Below are 21,063 nucleotides of genomic sequence, written 5' to 3'. Positions count from 1 at the left end.
GATTCTCGTGCTTCAGTCTCCCAATTAGCTGGGACTACAGGTGCATGCCACCACACCTGGCTAATTACTTTTGTATTTTTAGTAGAGACAAGGTTTTCCCATGTTGGCCAGGCTGGTCTCAAACTCCTGACCTAAGTGATCCACCCGCCTCAGCCTCACGAAGTGCTGGGATTACAGGCGTGAGCCACCGTGCCCAGCCTACAGTACATAAATTTTTTTAAATGTTATGGGGAAAAATAAACCCATACACCATACACAAAACCATGTTTTATCTACTGAAGACACACAGATTAAAACAGAAAAGGATCTTACATAGGACGACGATGACGGTGCCATGAACTGCAAAATATGAAAAACTCAACTCTAATCTGAGGTCCATAAATAGAACAGGGAGAAAGAAATGCAACCAGAAAATGAGCAACAATTGACTTAGCAGAGTGAAATAGGTCATTGTATTGGCTAGGAAGGAGTCCAAAGCTCAAAGAAGCTACTGGGAAGATCTCTGCTTTAGCACTAAAAATACATGTCATGTCTACCAAGAAACAAAAACAAAACAAAAACCCTAAATGCACCCAAAATTAGTTGTTTTTTTTGTTTGAAGAAAAAAAAAGGGGGGGTGGGGAAGCAAGGTGCCGGTCCCTAACTTGCTTTCTCCTTCATTAACACTACTCTAATCAACAAGGTCAAAATATAAAGCCAGATAATTCTGACATTGGTCATTATCAGTTTGCTACAAAACATGCAAAACACACGGGCAGGTGAGGACCTCCAGTCACACAGCCCCATTCCAGACTTAAATAATATCTCAGGGAATATTAACTTTGTGGAAAGAGTACAAGCGTCCAAGGGAGAGTCACAAACGTCCCATTAAAACTCAGCGAAGGAGGGGCTCCCTCTCATGTGGGGGGTCTTCTGCTCAACTGCGGAAAGCGGGGTTTTTTTTGTTTTTTTTGTTTTTTTGAGACGGAGTCTCGCTCTGTCGCCCAGGCTGGAGTGCAGTGGCCGGATCTCAGCTCACTGCAAGCTCCGCCTCCCGGGTTTACGCCATTCTCCTGCCTCAGCCTCCGAGTAGCTGGGACTACAGGCGCCCGCCACCTCGCCCGGCTAGTTTTTTGTGTTTTTTTTTAGTACAGACGGGGTTTCACCATGTTAGCCAGGATGGTCTCGATCTGACCTCGTGATCCGCCCATCTCGGCCTCCCAAAGTGCTGGGATTACAGGCTTGAGCCACTGCGCCCGGCCGGAAAGCGGGGTTTATAACAAACACCAAACTCGCCGGGGTCACCGCCAACACTTATGTAATCAGTCCCTGCCTCGAACCAGCTTCTGCAGCCCATCGGGGTCCACCTGCTGCCCTCTCTTACCTCAGAACAAAAGTAACCCAGAAAAGCACCTGAGATACCACCCTTTCCAGGTGCTCTGTCAGCGTTCACAGCCTCGCGAGCAGAGGCTGGCCGGCCCACGCAGGGTGGACACACTGCCCCAAGCATGGACCGGCCCTTCTCATGATGCTGGCAAATCCTGCACTGGGTCCTGCCACGGACATCATGGTGGGCACAGCCGTGGCCCCCGAGACCCTCCATCCAAACTGCCCTTTGGGATATTCCAAGAGTCCCAAACGTCAGCCCTAGAGATACCATTATTTATACCTATTTTCTGGGACAAAAGGTTCATTCCACACAGCGGTTTTTCAACAGTGGCACTGTGGACATTTGGGCTGGGTAATTCCCTGTGTGGGGCCGTCCTGTGCATGTGACAAGCATCCCTGGCCTCCACCCACACCCCCAAGTAGTGGCAGCCGAAACATCTGCAGACACTGTCACCTGTGCCTTCAGTGAGCAAAGTCCACACGGGGCAGTGGCAGGAGGGACAGAGAGGTACACAGTGCTAGATCTAGGTGGCTCAGTTCTCTTCTCTATTAAGACCACAGAAGCCCTTCAGACTGCACAAGAGCTTCTCCATATGGCGGAGTCTCAACTTTCTTCTGGGCCCTTTCGATTTCATTTATCTAATTCAAATAAACTGCAAATCATCTCTCTAAATGCACTAAAATAGTTATCTCATTCTCACCATCTCAATGAAAGTGCTGCTAGGACTGTCTTTGAAGGAGGAAAGACATGAATGAGAAAGACACTGTGTGCTTTGATGAGAATTTCTGAGGCACAGGAGAGGTTCACCCACACCAAGCACATATCTGAACTAAAATGCTTTTAGAAACTAACATAATAACCCATCTGAATTCCTAAGTATGCCTGAAGCCAGGGGCCAATACAAGAGCCTGGTTTGCTATGAACTAGCTGGAAGAAAGGTGTGAGTGAAGATAAAATTCACAGGTGTCCTAACAGGATACATTCATCATCATGTAGCTAGACTAATTTCTTCTCTGAAATGTGAAGTTATCATACAATATGGGCAAGGCAGAGAATCACGGTGTTTTTCTGCAGAAAGGCACAGTAAGTAGGCTGATTTTATTGTCCAAACTAGGGTGCATCTGAAAGTCAGTGGGCTAGTTACTAGTTATGCAGGGAGGAGACGCATCCAGGACCCAGATGCACAGTCTGCACAGCAGCCTCGTTCATGGAGATACTGGCCACTTCTATCAGTATTTCTTACCCTTTTCCTCAAGGATAAAATGATTGGTTTTTCTATTTCATCAGAAACTACGACTTCCCCTTTGGGGAAGGCAGAAAAAACAACAGAAGTCCCAAGAAAATAACTTGGAAAGATGACTGCGAAGTGAGATTACGAACCTGTAACGTACCCACAATCGACCCTTTCCCAGAATCATCTGTACTTTCAGAGAGTACTTGGTTTTCTAAAACTCACCAAGGGACTTTCCCATATTAGTCTTCTGGTGAATCTGATGGGTCAAACTACCCAGAAAGTTTTTAGGAAATGATAAAAACTTATAAATAATGTTGGGGATCTGAATCCACAATGAGACAACAGGGCATGTTTCTTTAATAATGACACTACAACAAAAACTACTATGGCAAGGAAGAAATTTGAAAAGCACAGCTTTTTTTTGTTTGTTTTAAGACCTTGTACCTGATTTGCTTTGGTAAAACCAGCTTGATGTTTGAGAGGAATAAATAATTTATCATAAAAGAAAATGATAAACCTTATTTTTAGCATGCTAACAATCTATTTTAAGACTTGTGAATTTTGAGTGTGGCACAGAAACTTAAAAATTTTTTAATAAGGGAAAATCATCATTTTCTAAAAATCTATTTGCCAGCACTTGACATATATGATCTAATCTTTATAGTAATCATGGAAGTATATCTGCATTTCCTCCAGAAAATCAGCAGCCCAAACGGCGACCAGTTGAGTACCTGTACTAGAATTTGAGACTACAATCTTGGCTATAACTAAAAGTGAATCTCAATATGGACACTCTGATAGGCTGGCAAGCTCCCCAAAACAACAAAACAAAACAGATGAGATTTGTAAGTGCTGAAGGGAATGCACATTTGCAAATGGTGCACCGAGAGAAAACAGGTCAGAATCCTGTACCACACCATCCTGTTCTCTGTTACAATTGCATGTCTTCACTGCCTAGTTAAAATACAAAACCAAAAAATTCTCTCTCCCCTCCTGCACACTACCCCATAATCTACCCAACCCCACACACAGGCAGTTTCATTTGGACTTTGTGGATGGTACTTCAGTGGCAGAAAACTCCAGGGGTATAATGGCTGGGACATGGAGGATTCTGGTTAAGTATCCCCGCTGGTTTAATTTCCCAAAAAGTAAACACAAACTACAACGGGTGGAGTTTTTTCCATGGTCTGTGATCATTTTCAAGACCTTTCCAGGCCTCAGATCCATAAATATTAAAAAAAAAAAAAAAAAATCACTGTTGTATGGTTCCTTCTCCTCCCTAAATTCTAGTCCTTGTTTTTAATCTTTAGGGGAAACAAACATGCTACAAAGCAATTCTGTGACTTGATCGCTGCTACTGTCAAAATTAACACCACTCACCAGATTCTTAGTAACGTTCAGAATATTTAGACCACTTATCTATTGTTTTAAATCTCTTTTTCTAGACTAGAGGAATGAACCAAAACATAATTATGAGACCTGTGAATGGTAGCTACCCCAGCAATGAAGAAACAGTTTCTGGTTATCTCTTCTTTGTCCTGGCCTGCTATATAAAAGTCCCTTAACACAGGGTGAAATCCTAAGGCCCTCTCTCCAACCACCCTTAAAGAACTAAGAACATTAGCTCTGAACGCTACAGGAAGTGTTTTAAAATGACAATGAAAACTATACAGAGCACTATTTCCAGCTCTGTGGCAAAGACCCATTTGTCTTACAAATCCATTTAATCTGTATCCTACTTGACATTAGGACCACACTTTCTAAACCTACCAAGATGATGGAAGAATGGCCTCTGACTCAGGAGGGTCCTCTCCTGGGCCAAAGAATTTCATGACACTCCATTCCACAAGAATGGGCAGACAGAATTACAGGTCTGGATTCTTCTCCTGCTCAATTATAATAGTTAATTATTGTTTAGAAGAGCAGTTCATGATGTGTGTAGCCAAATAAGACAATTGTCCTACACATGGCTTTAAAATCCGGGCCAACTTTCCACAATGGCCACGTTCTTCCAGGCATTCTTGTGGCAGATATTCCCTACAGTCTGCTTAGTAAAATACAGAGGCGCACTGGATGAAGTATCAACACTTTTCCACCTGACCGGAGGCCATCAGCACCTGAAGGCCACTCCCCGAGCTAGTCCACTTCCTACAGAGATGAAGCAACTTTGAAAAGGCCAGCCTACCGTGCATACAGCCTGTGTCCGCTTCCCACAAAGCACACGATTCAGTGACATTTCTTAGCCTCCCCTGGGTCAGGTGTGGTCATGTGGCTGAGTTTTGGCCAGGAGAACATGAACAGAAATAATGTGCCCTACGTCCAGGCCTGGGCACATAAAAACTTCCCACACGTGAGCCTCCATTTCTCCCCCAACGCTGACTTACGGCAGATGAGCACAGTCACTTGTCAAGATGAAAGAATAAGATAAAAGGAACTTGGGTTCCTGAATCCGTGTCTGAAGGAAAACAGCCCACGGATCAGGGCAACTAGTGAGGAAGAGATACATTTCTATCATGTACGAGTCATTACACATTTAACGAGCTTACTACCGCAGTTGGTGTTACGATAACTAAACAAGATACAGGGGCAAACTTAGATCAAGGTTAGGCGTTAGGCTGATCTGGAACCTAGTGTTCTAGAATTAGCAACTCAGGCAAGAACAGGACCTGTTGGATAGAATCTCTAGATACGTGCAGGTATGTACTGTGGCCACTTTATTTGGCCACAATAAAGCAATCCATTCCAGCATGCAGTAAAAATTGTGCTAAGGAGCTGAGGTTGAAGAGGATGTTTTGAATCAGTGATCCTTAATTTCCACAGTAAAATATTAGCTGGTATAAATCACCAAGTATTTGTCAGGATCCTCCACACTTCCTTTGCCAAAACCATAATAATAATTCATATTAAAATACAACATCAGCAAACCACACGAAATCCAACTCTGAATTTACTAGAACACTACTGCTAAAGTCATTTCACAGGGAATAGTAGGCAGCACAGTGGACAGAGTCCAAACTGAGTTTCTTTAGCTGTTTGTTTTCAATCGAAATTTAACATCGAGGCCAGATGCAGTGGCTCATGCCTGTAATCCCAGCACTTTGGGAGGCTGAGGTGGGTGGATCACCTGAGGTCAGAAGTTCAAGACCAGCCTGGCCAACATGGTGAAACCCCGTCTCTACTAAAAATACAAAAATTAGCCAGGCATGGTGGTGAGCGCCTGTAATCCCAGCTACTCAGGAGGCTGAGGCAGGAGAATCGCTGGAACCCAGGAGGCGGAGGGGGCAGTGAGGTGAGATCACGCCACTGCACTCCAGTCTGGGTTACAGTGCGACTCCATCTCATTAAAAAAAAAAAAAAAAAAAAGATATTTAACATCAAGAAGATGCTGGCATTCCTCCACGGAAGTCACACGTGTAGTGCTTTCCTTTTTGCTGTGTCAAGCCCCAAACTGGGTGCCCTATCACAGCAACATTTGCTCTTTTTGTTGGCATTCTTCCTCCACTCTTTGGTTCTGGTTTTCTTGGTTTGACCTCAATGGATACCTTCACTGCAAACTACCTTCATTCCAGGGTAATTTAAGAGATGAGGTATGAATAAATGCTACCAAGGAAGGAAAATACTCATTAAGCACCTACTACATGTCAGGTACTTTCACATACTTAATTCTGTTTTATCTTTGTAACATACGATATCTATCATAATTTTCCATTTTGCAAATAAGAAAGTGGAGAAGTTATAAAAAATAATGAAAACTCACTCAAGGCCACACGCCAAAGTAAATGACAACAAGATTCAAGTCCCGTGACGCCTGACTCCAAAACTCACTCTTTCCATTTCAAAACGCTACATTTGACCTATAACATACTGCCGTCCTTTACACAAGGAATAAAAAAGGGATCACTGCTCAATTTTGATTTCCTTTAAGTATCCATTTTAGTAAATCAGTGTTGTCCATCCTCTGACTTATACTTATTATATTTCTACAAAAGCAAAACCTACACATCCCTTCTGACACCAGAGCAGCTTACAAGTTGTAACTCAAGAGACTTTAGAGGGTAAGGCCAAGAGAGGAAGAGGCCTAGCCCAAATTATCCAGGTTTATCGCTGCCCCCCCCCGGAAAATCATCATTTCTTTCTTCATAGTTCTGTATTCCACAATAATTATTTCAGAGCATATTTTTTCATTAATTCTTATGATTTCTAAAACCCCATTTTAAAGGTTACAACATTTTTAAGTTCGGTGAAACAGGTATATGTCGAGGAACTTGAAACACAAGGAACAGTCATAAGCCTTCTTAGTGTTGTAACAGGATTGTTCTAAAATGGTAAAATGGTTCCATGCAGGATCAGAAAAACATTTTTAATACTATTTTTAATCCTATTTAATACTATTCTTTCCCACAACGGAGTGGCAGTCCAGGACAATTTTTGTATCATATTATAACTACCATTTTATTTAAGTAATTACTAATTTACCTAGCATTCTTAAAAGTCAAGTGTGGGTAAGCTAGCTAACCAACCAACATCATCAATTCTCATCAGCAGTTTTTAACAGCATTAAATTAAACCACAGCTGGTAACTGAGAATATCAAAAGATTAACATTCTTGAGTTGGTATGAGTTTTTAATACTAATCATAAGCCGTCCTAAAATTACGTGAATAACTGTTATAATAACTTAATAAGAAGCAGTTTTTATGACAAAGTCCCACTCAGAAAGACTCTTTCTTGTTCAAAAGAGAATTATAACATCAAACACTTTCACCACAAATATTTCTATAGGTGACATTTGAGATGACAGAACCATTGAAGTCAGGTTCTTTTGATCACGAAGGTCAAAACGTTTCTCCTTGCTCTGAAACCTGCTGTGCTGTATCTTATCAGAGTCCTTCCCATCCCCTGCTTGCACCTCAGCCAAGTGCTGCAGAATGAAAAGCACATTATTTTAAGCCTTACCTTCAGATAGGATCCATAATATTTGGTTACATATGGACTGTCACACTGACTCAGCACTGTGATTTCTTGTTGAATGTCCTCTATCTCATCTTCAGCTTCTTCCAGATCAATGATCTTTATGGCAACCACTTTCTGAGTCCGATTGTCAATGCCTTTGAACACCTCGCCAAAGGAGCCCTTCCCAATTTTCTCTAGTTTTGTAAAAAGCTCTTCTGGATCTGCCTTTAGGTTCTGTAGAGAGAAGGAAGAGAAAAGGGAAACTTCAGTCCCTCACAGCACCACAACTCCTTTGTCATTTTATATGTAATGTTATAGACCACACAGTCTTCCAGGGACTCATCTATTTTCTCTGTCCAGCCATCAGGCTGGTGGTGACCACAGCTCTGCAGGGTCAGGGCGTAAGATTCCTAGGTCTCACCTACACATGCGCATCAGACTATGAAAGAGAGCAAGCATCCAGTAAGAACAATTACCCAGCTAGATTAGAAAACATGGAAAAGATGCCAACTATTGTATAATGAGAGTAAATTAAAATCTAAGCGCTTATTTGAACATGTTAGGATACATAGATTTAATGAAAAATCACTCTTGTCTAAGCAAAAATTCACTTTTCTCCCCACCCAATCCCCACAAGTTCCGGAATTCAAATGGATTTTTACTAAAATGTTAACCAGCTATATCACAGAATAGAAAACAAATGTATACCGTAAGTATGCCTCTTCATGAGTAGTACTGCCTTCCCCAAAACGGTAACAATCTAACCAGATTCCAGAAAACAATAAGCAGCCTGTTTCCTTTTCTCACATAAACGCTGTACCCCGGAAATAGCCTCTAAAAGCTCTTAACCACCTGATTAGTTACACACACATATGTAGTATACAGTTCCAAGAAGGCTAGCTGTCAGAGTTCAAGCTCTCATCCTAACAGCTACACGGTACAGAGTCGTGTGAACAGCCGAGTTCTCAAGGGGGGCAGTAACCGGTCCTCCACAGGGCCTGTCTGTCAGGAAACTGAGAAGCGATCCTGACGTTTAGCAAGGCAAGACAGGGACGCTGCACATCTCCCCACAAATAACTGCACAGCCCAAAATGCCAATGGCACCCTGGTGACAAGCAATAGCCTGGAACCCCACAGAGCAAGGAAGGACTCTAAGAACTGCCACCGCTGCAGACACATCTTCCCTCAGAAATGGTCCATAGGGAAGAGAATGCCAGGCCAACCCTCCAAATCTGTCAGTCCTTTGAAGAAGCTGAACTACTAGGGAAAGCAACAAGCACACAGGGAGGACGGGGAGGCCTGAGAAGGAGGTAAAGAAAGAGAACGAGAAGAAAGATGACACAGAAGAGGGTATCCACAGAGCAGTGCATGTGAGGTGGGTCACACACACAGCACTATGGCAACTGCAGTGCATCATGAGTGAGGCCAGCCTCCGGGGCCATCAGGGGCTACCCAGCCACAGCTCTCCAAGGTGAGACACACTGAGTTCCGAGCAGCTACTCTCCAAGAGAACTGCTGAAAGCCAGTCAGCCCATTTCTGGTTTGCAGGCCTTACTGTGCTACAGCGTGTCCACCATGGCAACAACGCACATATCATGACAATGACACATGAGCAGATAGCCACAGTGACCTCCTGCACACAGGGGAGCAGTGCCCCTGCCCCATGTTGGTTTGAGGCTGCACATCAAACAACACAAAAGCTCACAAAACCCACCAACCATCTTAGTACAAAATGAACCAAGTAAGGCTTGTGTGCTGGACATGTACCCAATGGGAAACGCATCCTGGGGTTACCAAGAGAGCAGGACAGGCCAGAGGCCAGGCACTGAGCGCTCGGCCCACACCGGAAGGTCATGGCCAGCGTAATCTGAGGTCTAACGAGCTGCCAGGGATTACAAGGACTACAGTTTTAGCCATGATCCCCCTTGGCTCCTAAAAAGCTACACAAACGTCCGTTGTGTTAAAAATGAAACTATCTATCCAACTTCGTTTCCACTTAAAGTACTTCACTAAACATATCAATTGGGTGATTAATCAAGAGGCATTTAATTTTTTTTCCTGAACAGTTGCTAAACTGTTTTCAGTCATGGCACTACATTTCAAACATCTTAAGACAGTCATACTTAGGAGGAAGCCTGGCTGTGTACTTACAGGTTTTAAAAACATAGTCCAAGACCCCTGGGTTTACCAAGATAGCCAATGACCCACAGTCAGAGCCCAGGATAATTTCCTCAAGTGAAGACTGTTTTCGGAGCTAGTGAGCAGCCCTACAATATCCTCCTCTTCCTATGTTCAAGCTTGTCAATACCCCAGTTGAGTATCACCAGTCACTTTTGGGAATGCCACAGAATGCCCGGGTGGGTACCTCCCATCTGACTCACCCTGCACGTGGCCTTGAGCCTGCACCTCCACCTCCTCTAACACAAGCTGCTGGGATGAGAAGCTTTTGGGGATGCGGGGGAAGCAGCGCTCATCTCCTTTTTTAGCTATAATGAAACATACCCCGTTTTCGGCAGCTACTATCTTCGTTGCTTTCATGCCCTCTCCCTTACCGTGCTCCCTCCAGGGTGAGGTAGGGCGGCCCTCCTTTTATTCAAGGCCAGTCCCCAAAGCTGGGCTCTGGAGTCCATCCTTCTCTCCTCCAGGATACGGCTTCGTCAGTAAACCCCTTCTCGGCTCCTTCTTCCATTCACCCCTCTGCTGGCTCTCTGCCCTTGGCAACATGCTCCAGTTTCTCCCATTTAAAACAAACGACAGCACCCTCCCTAACCCATAAGCCCTCCTCCTCCACCCTCTCCTTCCTCTGGAGTCCCGTCAAAGTCATCTGGACCTGCCTGGTCCTCCCCACCACTGCAGCCTGGCTCCGCTCTGGCTCCGGTCACCAGTGCTGCAGTGTCGTGTCTGAGCCTCGTCAACCACGCCCTCCCCCTCCTCTGGGTAACTTTCCAGTCCTTCAGCATCCACAGCCCTGCTCCCGCTGGCTTCTTCCAGTCCCCCTAGTTCCAGAAAGATCTTCACAGAGATTCCACCTTGACTCCACCTTGTCTGGCCCTTACTCCAGGTCCCAGCCTGGGCCTCTACTCCTTCTCCCCACAGATGCCCAGTGTTTCAGGGTCTGGGGCCCTCGTTTCCCAAACCTGGGACATCTGACATTCTTGCAGAAATATATGGGAGTTCAGAAGAGAACAAGGTGAATAACCCATGTTTTTAAAACACCCCAATGGATTCTGGTCAATCACCACCTTGAAGGAAAGGCTGTGATCAAGACTCATGTACATGACAGCTTTCAAAGCGCTAGCTCAGGCCTGCCTTCTGAACAGGAACCCCCGGACCAGCTGCTTCCCAGACATTCTCTCTTTCTACCCAGACATTTCAAGCTCAACATGTGTGCACGGAATTCGCCGCTTCCCCTGCTGGACTGTCGTCCCACAGTCGCCCTCTGCTCTGCGCTGTCTCCTTTGTTCAGCTGCAAGCTGAGGAGTCAGGGGCTGTGTCTCATGCACCTCTACACTCCTGTGCCCGGGTATAACAAATGGCATGGGACTGTGGTCAGGAAATGTCCCCTGAGCAATAAGAAAACCCCAGACTCACCCTGGCTTGAACAGGACACAGATGAGACACCTCAAAGGCTATCCTACACACAGACAGGGGGCCCTGGAGGGAAGGGGCAGCCCTGCTGACATGGGTGAGAAGGGTGGTAAGAGCCTGCCTTCCTGAGGTCAGGAGAGCCGGTTAGCACTGTCATTCCTGGGAGCGGTGATTCTCAGACCTGGGTGAGCCTCACATTCCCCTGGAAGGCCACAGAGCCCCACCCCACCAAGAGTTTCTGATTCAGTCAACTAGGGGTGGGCCCAAGAATTGGATTCCCGGGGTGGGAGGGAGATGCTGCTGGTCCAGGGACCACACCTGGAGAACCACCGCTCGGCACAGGCTGGGACAGGAGGCCAGGCAGCCCCCACAAGGGACATGCCACTAAAACACCATCATGCTAGGTCAGCTGATCACCCCCCTCCAGTAACCGTCCTGCTCCCATACTAAGAAAACAGTGGCCTTTGCTTTCTGAGACTTAATTTTAAAAGTAGGCAACAAGAATGTATCCAAACTCTTACCATGTTGCTGACCCTGTGGGAGACAGTTACAAAAAGAACCACCCACAAATCCCACCTCTCTGGGTCCACAACCCTATGAGTGTGACTTGGACACTCCCCCCAGCAAGAGACAGTGGCTGCCTCCGTGGCTAGTCTTGCTTTGTGTTCTGATGAATATAATCTAAGCAAGGCCCCAAGAGGACTCGCAGAGCTCCCTCCGCAGAGGGACGTGACCCTCTGCGGTAAAGCAGAGGGCAGGGGAAAGCAGGCAATCGAAAATGGTGTGGTCAGAAAGACAATGACATCTGCCCACTTCCTGGACCCCAGCTGAGGTCCCAGGATGTGCCTCAAGTCATCCTGGGCCACCTGGCCTCAACCATGCCATTAGCTGACTAGAGAGAGCCCAGAAAAGGCCAGCAGAACTGCTCAATCCACAGAATCACGAGAAATCGTGAGCCTGCTGTTTTGGCCACTCGGTTTTGGTTGGCTTGCTACTCAACAATAGGCAACTAATACAAAAACTGATGCTAGAAGCTGGGCACTGCCCCAGCAGAGGCCCTGAGAGCCCATGCTTGGCTCTAGGTCAGAACTGCTGCGGCCCATCTGTTGTGAGATGCCTCCATCCCTGCCCTCTTTGAAGAGGAGTCTCTGCGGCTGGCCCACTCTTCCTGTCCCACAACTCTTGTTGAGCTGAGGCTCTCTGAATCAAGAGCTGGCAGCCCATCCACACCCAGCCCAAAGCAGGCAGGGCACGCAGACCTTGATTCGGACGCCGTGCCAGGAGGGAAGTGGGGAGATGCTGGAGGGAAGAGTCTCTCTCGCATGTGTAAGGGACATGAACCCTGGGGACCGGAAGGCAACCTTGTGGATTGTTACAATAATGGCACTAATAACCCACCCCTTGTGTCTACACCCCCCCACAAGACTTTGCCCGCTACTCCCATAAGAGCAGCCCACACCTTGAATCACCTGGTCTGTGGTTCCTGAGCTGGTGTACCATCTCCAAGGTCAAGCCTCAAGGGGCCCCGCAGCGTTTGCTCTGCCTCTTGGAAGGCCTCCATCAGCAGCACGTGAAGAGGCCTGTTCTGGCCACTAGAGAGGCCACATGGAGGAGCCAAGGCACTGGCTAAACACGCAGCCAACTGCTAGACCTGGGGTGAGACGTCCAGCCTTCCTCGCTGCCCCTGCTAAACCCAGGCCTCAGACACTCTCCAGCTGGCCACAGCCACACGAACGTGCCTCAGCCAGGCTGGCGGAAAAACCACCCGTTCACCCCAAGGAATGGTGAGAAATGCTAAACTGTTATTGTTTTAGGTCGCCAAGTGCTACAGTGGTTTCTTGGTTTCTTATACAACAACAGATAATAGAATTCACAGAAACCACTGCAGGAGAAAAGCGTCTATGGGCAGCGTGGCGGGAGGCAGATATTCCAGATTCTGGAATGTTTTAGTAACCTGCCCGTTTTCCTTTTGCCTGCACCAAGACTGCTTAGAAAACAGCTATTTTCACTTTTTTACAATCATCCCAAAAGACCTTTAGAGGCGTATGGCACCCGTACAATAAGGGGTCACTGCATTGTCTCAATCTGCTCAAGTGCAGCATCTTTCAGAACCCCTGGCCTCTGTGTCAGCAGCTGCACACCAGGCTAAAAATTACCCCTGGCAAGCAGGGAGCCATCTGCTGAGGCCAGGGCACCAGGGCACTCAATAAGGCAGGGTTCCCCAAGCGGGCAGCCCTGCCCTCTGGCACTTCTTGCATAGGTTCATTACCATACCGTGTCCCCCATGGCCAGAAGAAAAACCAATGCCAAAGAGGGCCTATTTCAAATAAGAACCTCGAGATTCTGCTGCCAGAATTTATTCACCGAGGAACGTAGATTTCCTTGGCAGAAAAGGCACAATTCTGCCAGCCATCTTGATAATTTACTTTTCAGAAGGGTTTGGGCTGAACTGAGCGCCGGCTATGGCCTCAGATTAGAAAGGCCTGTAGCCCCTCACCCCCTCTGCCCCCGCCTAAAAGGAAGCAAAGCCTAAGCCAGGGCCAGGCAGGAGAATCAGGACACCCAGGAGCTCGGCCTTTTCCGAAGCAGGGGGAGGTCAGGACACAGAGACACCCCCACAATATTCCCCTCCAAAGTCACCTCCCCTAGGGCAACAAGACTGGGGGATGGGGGAGGGGCTGGGGGCAGCCTGCACACAGCAACCCCTCCTCAGGCCCTGGACTCAGCACTCGAAAATATCGATTAGATGTCTTGTTCCTACAGTGGAGCCGGGATCACCACTCTAGGACAGGCAGGAGGATCGGCTTCTCTAATGACCAAGGGAAGCGCAAGGGGGTAACTTCCCTTTCCCGAGCTCACAGAGCCTCGAGCCCCACAAGCTGCCTCACACTCATGAGCCCTGGCTTTCTCCTCTGAGGGAAGGGTTCAGGGATAAAAAGATGATAAATAATAGCATCCACCTCTGCATTAAGTGCAAGTGAGAGTGAGGATCCAACACCTTCTCGTGGAGGTGTCCGACACATCCCAGGCAGGGTCTGAATAGAAGGCACTTGAATACTGAGTTCTCTACTCACCAACTTTCCAATTCCCTAAAATCTCCCCAAGAATTTTAAGAAAAAGCCCAGCTTTCCATTTTGGGGGGCCTCAGGGTTAAGAGCCAGCACGCCCCGCCTGAAGGACAGGCTTTGGTTGGATAGGTCAGGGGTGGTCAGCTGGAAAGCTGAGCGGGGTGAGGGATGGTGGCTGGCGTGCAGTGGAGGGAGGGGCACTGGCAGTATGCTGGGGTGAAAGGGGCTTTCAAAATAGGTCTTTGCTTTTTCCAGTTTTTAGACAATTTTGGTCCTGTTTTCTCTCAGTCATTTCTGTGAACAGATGCTTTGTCAAGCTGTATGTATTTTTTTTCGTGGATGCAAAATTGTTGTCTTAGTGTAATATGACTCAGGCGTTTTCTCCCTGCAGTGCACACAGCGTGTGGCCAGCCTCGTAGGAGTGGGTTTATTGAGGGTGCACTTGTTCCACGCGCTGGGTCAGGAGCTTTACATGAACTGTCTCAGCACATTCTCATGACAGAGCTAAGAGGAAAGTACTTCTGTCTACCATTTTACAGATGAGAAAACTGAGCACAAGAGATGTTGAGTATCTTGCCCTTGGTCCCATCGCTGGCAGAGGGCGGAGGAGGGGTTTGAACCTAGCCAGCAAGCTCCTGCCTCCTCACTGTACTAGGCTTGAGACCATGTCATTAGAAACCAAAAAAGCAAATATTCCATTATATGGCTGCATTAGAGTTTATTTAACCTGTCTTCTGCTGCTTAATTAGGTTGCCTTTACTTCTTTTTAAATTTTGTGTTTTAAGAAACCCGGGTTGTGCATTTCTGCTGTGGCGGGGAGTGAGTGTGTGCCTGTCAGCTCCTGGTCAAAACTTGGGAAACGTGATTGGAAAGGACCACAGATGGCTTCCTGGAATTTGCTCGTCAGCTTCAGGGCCCATCCCAGTGGTGCGGGTGTGGAATATGTTATTCAGATACGCAAGACCGCTGTCCACAGGCGCATTTGCATGAGACGCTTGACAGGTGGAAATGGGCCTGCTGATACTGACCCCATGTGAGGACAACATGCCCACACGGTCACTCTGTGTTTGCGTCAGATTCCCTGACAAAAGGTAGTGACATAAATCTGTATACACTCGGAAGTAGAGATTTGTTTTGTAATTTTCATCAGCATCCTTTTGGAGTTTATTTCCATTTTGTGTAGATGTGGGCCTATCACTCTTCACAGGGAATGGCCAGCCACTGAGAATAACTGAAAAATCAGAGGATCCATGTATGTGTGCACACAGCAGAGTCGGGCATGGTGGCTTACACCTGTAATCCCAGCACTTTGGGAGGCCCGCGGATCACTTGAGATAAGGAGTGTGGGACCAGCCTAGGCAACAAAGCGAGACCTCAACTATACCCAAAAAAAAAAAAAAAGGTCTGCCCTTCTCCCTCCACTTCATCTAAGAAGCCCAGAGATGGAGAGGACATCTGATCCCAGTGGCCAAGACCCCAGTCCCATTAGAGCAGTGTGAACATGTGGCCTGCACAGGGGCAGGGTGCCAGGAAACACGCTCCGCAGGCCACCAGTGAGGACGAAAGTTAAGACCTGAAAAGACCAGGTCAGAATCAAGAGCATCCAGGGGAGCCCTGTCACAGAGGCTGTGCCCACACCTGGGTAACTCTCCCACAGGCCAACGGCAACCCCTTCCCCGCTCTTCTCTGGGCCCACCTCCATATGTCCCTGTGCCTTGAAAGACTGGGGAGGGCACACAGGCTGTGCAGGCAAACCTGAGCAGGGAGGCTTTTCTGAGGAATGGCCAAACACAGTTCGAGAGGCAGAGCCGCCTGGATGCAGAGGATACGGGACTGGGACAGTGTGAGCCACAAAGGAGGTAGGGGGTGCCCAGCACTGCCTGGCCAGCACCACCCAGCCACAGATGCGGAGCCAGCGGCCACGGGAGACCAGAGGGGTTCAGAGGCACACAGTTGAAAATCCCAAAACAAGGGGAGGGACAGAGTCATCAACCGCTTTATTGGAACAAATGTCCCCTACTGTGACTGCAGCCAAGTTCACGCTGTCCTCTTGCGGCCCCCACCCCCACACCCCAGCTCCTGTACCTCTCTGGGCCTGACTCAATGGCAGAAAGCAAAATGAGAGCTCTGCAGGGGGATGGTCTCCTCAGCCACAGCTCCCTAGACTAAAAATCAGACCTCCACAAAGCTGGAGAGCCGTCTCCACCAGGCCCACCCCTGGGTTCCCACTGGGCCACCAGACTCTCATTCATGAGGATGTGCAGGTCAGCCCAAGGTGGTCCTCTGCTCCGGGAGGCCCTGGACAGGCCAGGGGCCATCAGTCTCGGGCTCCCTTCACAGACTACGCATGACCTGGGGGTTTGCCCTGCCAGTGTCATGACCACACCTACCTTGCAAGGTGAAAACCCTCAATGAATGAGAAAGACAAATGGAGGTGTCTCCTGATTCACAGACTGATTCTGCGCCCAATGAGAACCCCAGAAGGTGGGTGTTTTCCTGCTCCCTCTCATCTCACAAAACATGGTCCCCTCAGCCCAGTGTACGAGGGGGGCAAAACCAGCAACTCCAGCCTGGCCTCCAGGGTTCCGGCTCCTTCGAGGAGAAAACCCAAGTGCGAAGTTACTGTCACCCACTCGAGATGTACCAAGAGAATTTCGAAGCTCCGCCCTTCTGCAGCTCAGAAGCAGGGTCATTCCACAATACAACACAACACTTCATTATACTCCATGATCCCTTGAAAGAATTCGTTAGAATTGTTCTATGATGAGTTAAGTATTTTATATTTTTAAACCTGAATAGCTGTCATCATCTTCTTTTGATCATTTCTGGCAATGAAAAATGCATGTGGCATTACTAATCAACTTTCAGAGTTACTCAGCTCCAAATGTACCACTTGCACAGTCAAACCACACTCAACTACTCTGGTTGAAACCAAGCTTCTCTATGCTTTTCCACGAAAACAAAAAGAAACTGAGGGTGATGTGCTGTAATACCCCGTACTTCTCACACCACTATCCCTACAGGAACGGGCAAGAGGACGCTGGAGGGAAGCTGAGACTGGAGCAGGGAAGCTGAGACTGGAGCAGGGAAGCTGAGACTGGAGCAGGGAAGCTGAGACTGGAGCAGGGAAGCTGAGACTGGAGCAGGGAAGGGGAGTTGGCTGCAGGCACGGACTCTCCTCCACTCTGGCCCTGGCAAGCATCTCTAACGAATCACAAACTCTCTCCTAGAGCTGAACTGAGCCTCAGAACCTACTCACCCCAGCCAGTCGCCACCGATTTGGCCAACTGGGCAGGCAGGTGAAAACCTACATGCTGGCCTGTCTGGTTCTACCACCCACAGACACGTGCTAGCGGCTACCATTCCAGCTCACCCTTCCATACCCTCGCCCAGGCCCCCCACCCCACGTTTCATCATTAACAGTGTGGCTACCTACCATTTCCAAAGCTGGAAACCTCTGCACCCCCATTCCTCTCTCACCCCAACAAGCAAACCGTGCCATGGTTCTTCCCAAGTGTCTCTCCATCCAGCCCCCTCCAGGTCACTGCCTTGCCCTCCCTCCCCCACGGCAGCAGCCTCCAACTGATCCACTTCAAGACCTGCCTGTGCCCTGCTGACAGAGCTGATCTTTCTAAAAGCTCACGGTTTCCTTCACTGCTTAAAACTGGGGACGACCCACTGCCCTTCGCACTGAGGTCACACTGAGCTTGTGAATCTAAACCCCAAAGCTCCTTTCTAATCCCCCCACTTACCCTCTTGTCATCCAGCTTCTTAATATTGTCTACAAGCGGCAAAGGTCACACACAGATGAGTCCCTTCACAGAAAATTCTCAAGGTGACACCATTTTTTGACTGGTGGAAAGAGATCCTTGGTCGCTGAGGCTGAGGTGAGGAAAAGACTAACAAACCACCAAACGGGGGGTGCCAGCGGGCCCTGTAGGCCCGGGGATGGGTGTGGTTGGGGTCCTAACACAAGGCTTCCAGAAGACGCATTCGGCCATTCATGCAATGACCCTACCCAAGGCTCCCAGGTCTAAGAAATGAAGCTGGGAACCACAGAGGCAAGATCATGGCGACCAGAATTTGCAGAAATCCATGGACCTTTAAATTGCCTTGTAAAGGTAACCACTAAATCTCTTAAAATAGAAAGGGTCTACCTGCAGGGCCGGGGAAAGAAGGCTCTACTCCACAGGCACTGCCAGGAGAAGGAAGCCGACGTCAGACAAGAGACCCATTGCAGGAAAAATGATGGCAAAGAAAGAAGGCAAAAGGTACTGGCCCTGTATGTGGGTGCTCACACGCGCGCGCGCACACACACACACACACACACAACCTGTCAAGAGGACCAGACACGACAGTGTCTGTCTGTGGCTCCCAGACAGAAACACACACATACTTCCAGAGCAAGAGAAATCCTAACAATTTGAGCAGAAACTTAACTGAATCTAAGAGAAGGTCTTGCAAAACACCTGGAATACTTAAGGCAGCTCCGTATACACACCCATAAAGAACTAGATTCCCAGAGCTCCTGGCCTTCTCAGTGTCACAGATTAGGTGACAGCTGCAGTCAGAGACAATGACTCTTCTCTTGGATATGGTCTTGGATGTGGCCTGGGCAGAATGACGCCGTAAGCAAAGCTACTGTCATGCCCGGGTGCCCTCTACGGAGGAGGCATGGGCTCCATTTTCTGACTTTTAGGTGACTTGTCTTCAGGCACAGGGCCTGAACAGGAACCCACGGCCATCTGACTCCGAACACTGAGCACACCCTTCACTGTCTCCTGAGCTCTGACAGCAACATACAACACGAGGGCACAAAAGAAGAATCCCAGGCTCTGGAATGAAAAGCTGTGGTGCGCTGCTGCACGACCTCCAACAAGTTCTTAGCTTCTCAGTCAAATGGACAATGACCTCACATGTCTGTCGGCGATCAAACCACGTTGTCTGCCAGCAACGTGGTGAACTGCCACCACCTTCACCAGAGTTGGCATAGACTCTTCAGCAAGCACACTGAAGACCATGGGAGGTCATCTTTAAAACAGCACTCAATTTTGGAGACGTTTTTGGAAATCATTAACTTGCTGGCCAAAACTCTTAACTGAGAACACACCAGGTACAACACAACACAACAGGGTCCCCAAAGAGTAAAAACGAGAGTAATTTTTTAGTATGGCTGAACTTTAGGTCAATCTCCTATTCTTTAATACAGATTATTCTTCCCCTAAGTAAGAAATCCTAAAGCTAATTGCAAACAAACAAAATACCCTGGAAACCCATCTCATCAAATTAACCTGGTCATTAAATGTGAAGCGGCTTTCTGTGCTGAAAGGAATAGCGAACAATTTGCCTAAAGCAAGCCTATTCATCCATAAAGGTCTTCTTTCATTCTAACCAGTTTAAAGCTCACTCTTTATCAGGGTCTTTCCAATACACCCTCCCAAAATCGGGAAATCAAGCTGCCCTTTTTATAAAATATCTATACATGCAGGGATATGTACAGAAAAGGCCAATGGAAAGTTTATAAACCAAACGAGAAAGACTAAATAAAAACCAAGTGCTCTTTTCTGGAAAGTTTTCCAGCCAGCAGTTGTCATCAAAAACCTGTCATGGTCAAAACCCAATCTAGGATGGCGCATCCCTGGCCTCCTCCGTTGCTCTGGGAAGCGCCCAGGGCTTTCCACTATCAGGACAGCATCACACCTTAGGGACTCCCCCCAGTCGGATCCTGGGGCTCCACACACCAGCCAACCCTAGACACCTTTTGATATAAACAGAACAGGAGAAACATCAAGCTCCTGATTTTGACTTGATAAGAAGTTTAAGGTCAGGACTGGCTTTCACACCAGTGCTGACTCAGGACATCAGGGCTCCTCTTGAAGCCAAGGAACAAATTTGAATGCCTGTTCTCCTCCTCACTCCACCTTCACCCTTTGAAGGTGCAGATGTTATTAATGGGTTTTTGGCTAGACACCACTAACTGCCCAATGGTGCCTATCGTCCCCACAGCGGCCTCTGCTCTGTTAGAGGTGAGCTGGAACTGCAGATGCAGGACACTGCGCCAGGAGAAAGACACTTTGGAAACTACCTGCTCTGTGATCGTGAGGCCAGCGCCCTCCCAGGGCCCACCCTCCCTGCTGCGTGGGGCTGGGATTCTCCACCTGGGCTGCGTGTGGGCAGCCTCCTCAGCAGCTCCATGTCCCAGCCTCAGTCTGGATCGATTCAAACAGAATCTTTGGGAAGGGACACATCCCTCATTAGCTTAGTTAAGCTAACCAGAGACTCCCACATGTGGCCAAGGTTGAGGACCACCAGTCTAGTCTAGGAGATTTGCCCCAGGCTCTGCAGAAGTCACAATGCCAGTAGTGATGCCTGGAAAACTCCTTTTATCCTGGGTCACGTCCACCTTTCTACACCTGAGGGAAAAAGATCACATCAGTGCAGAGGAGGGGGCACCTCCAGCACCTCCCAGCACCTCACCTTCTTCATCTTTTACCTCTCCCACCTCTCTTCTCCACGACAGGAGGGCAACCCCTCTCCACCACCTTGCGAGATAACTTCAGCAACTAGTAACTGATGGTGCACGCCCATCCCACACCCACCTACACCCATCCCATCCCACACAGACCCATCCCATACCCACCACACACATCCCACACCCACCACACACCCACCACACAGATCCCATACCCACCACACACCCATCCCATACATACCATACCCACCACACCCATCCCACACACACATCCCATACCCACCACACACCCATCCCACACACACCACACACCCATCCCACACACACCACACACCCATCCCACACACATGCCATACCCACCACACACCCATCCCACACAC

The 21,063-nt window shown here is 48.1% G+C and overlaps 1 protein-coding gene across 6 annotated transcripts in view; it reads right to left on the bottom strand.

The window, feature by feature from the left end:
• Window positions 1–21,063, bottom strand: part of LOC105477666 (serine/threonine kinase 24) — a 129,754-nt gene that overhangs the window by 60,032 nt on the left and 48,659 nt on the right. For 5 of the 6 annotated variants that reach the window (XM_071081107.1, XM_011734301.3, XM_011734283.3 and 2 more), the window contains exon 2: window positions 7,559–7,789. In XM_071081107.1, coding sequence (XP_070937208.1) covers window positions 7,559–7,789 — 231 coding nt within the window. Of the gene's footprint in view, window positions 1–7,558; window positions 7,790–10,107; window positions 10,236–21,063 lie in introns of those variants that run through there. The other variant, XM_011734292.2, reaches the window with a different exon arrangement.

This window comes from Macaca nemestrina, chromosome 16 (genome assembly GCF_043159975.1).
Source record: "Macaca nemestrina isolate mMacNem1 chromosome 16, mMacNem.hap1, whole genome shotgun sequence".
In the NCBI taxonomy this organism is placed as follows: domain Eukaryota; kingdom Metazoa; phylum Chordata; class Mammalia; order Primates; family Cercopithecidae; genus Macaca; species Macaca nemestrina.
This window is presented reverse-complemented; position numbering and strand designations above follow the sequence as displayed.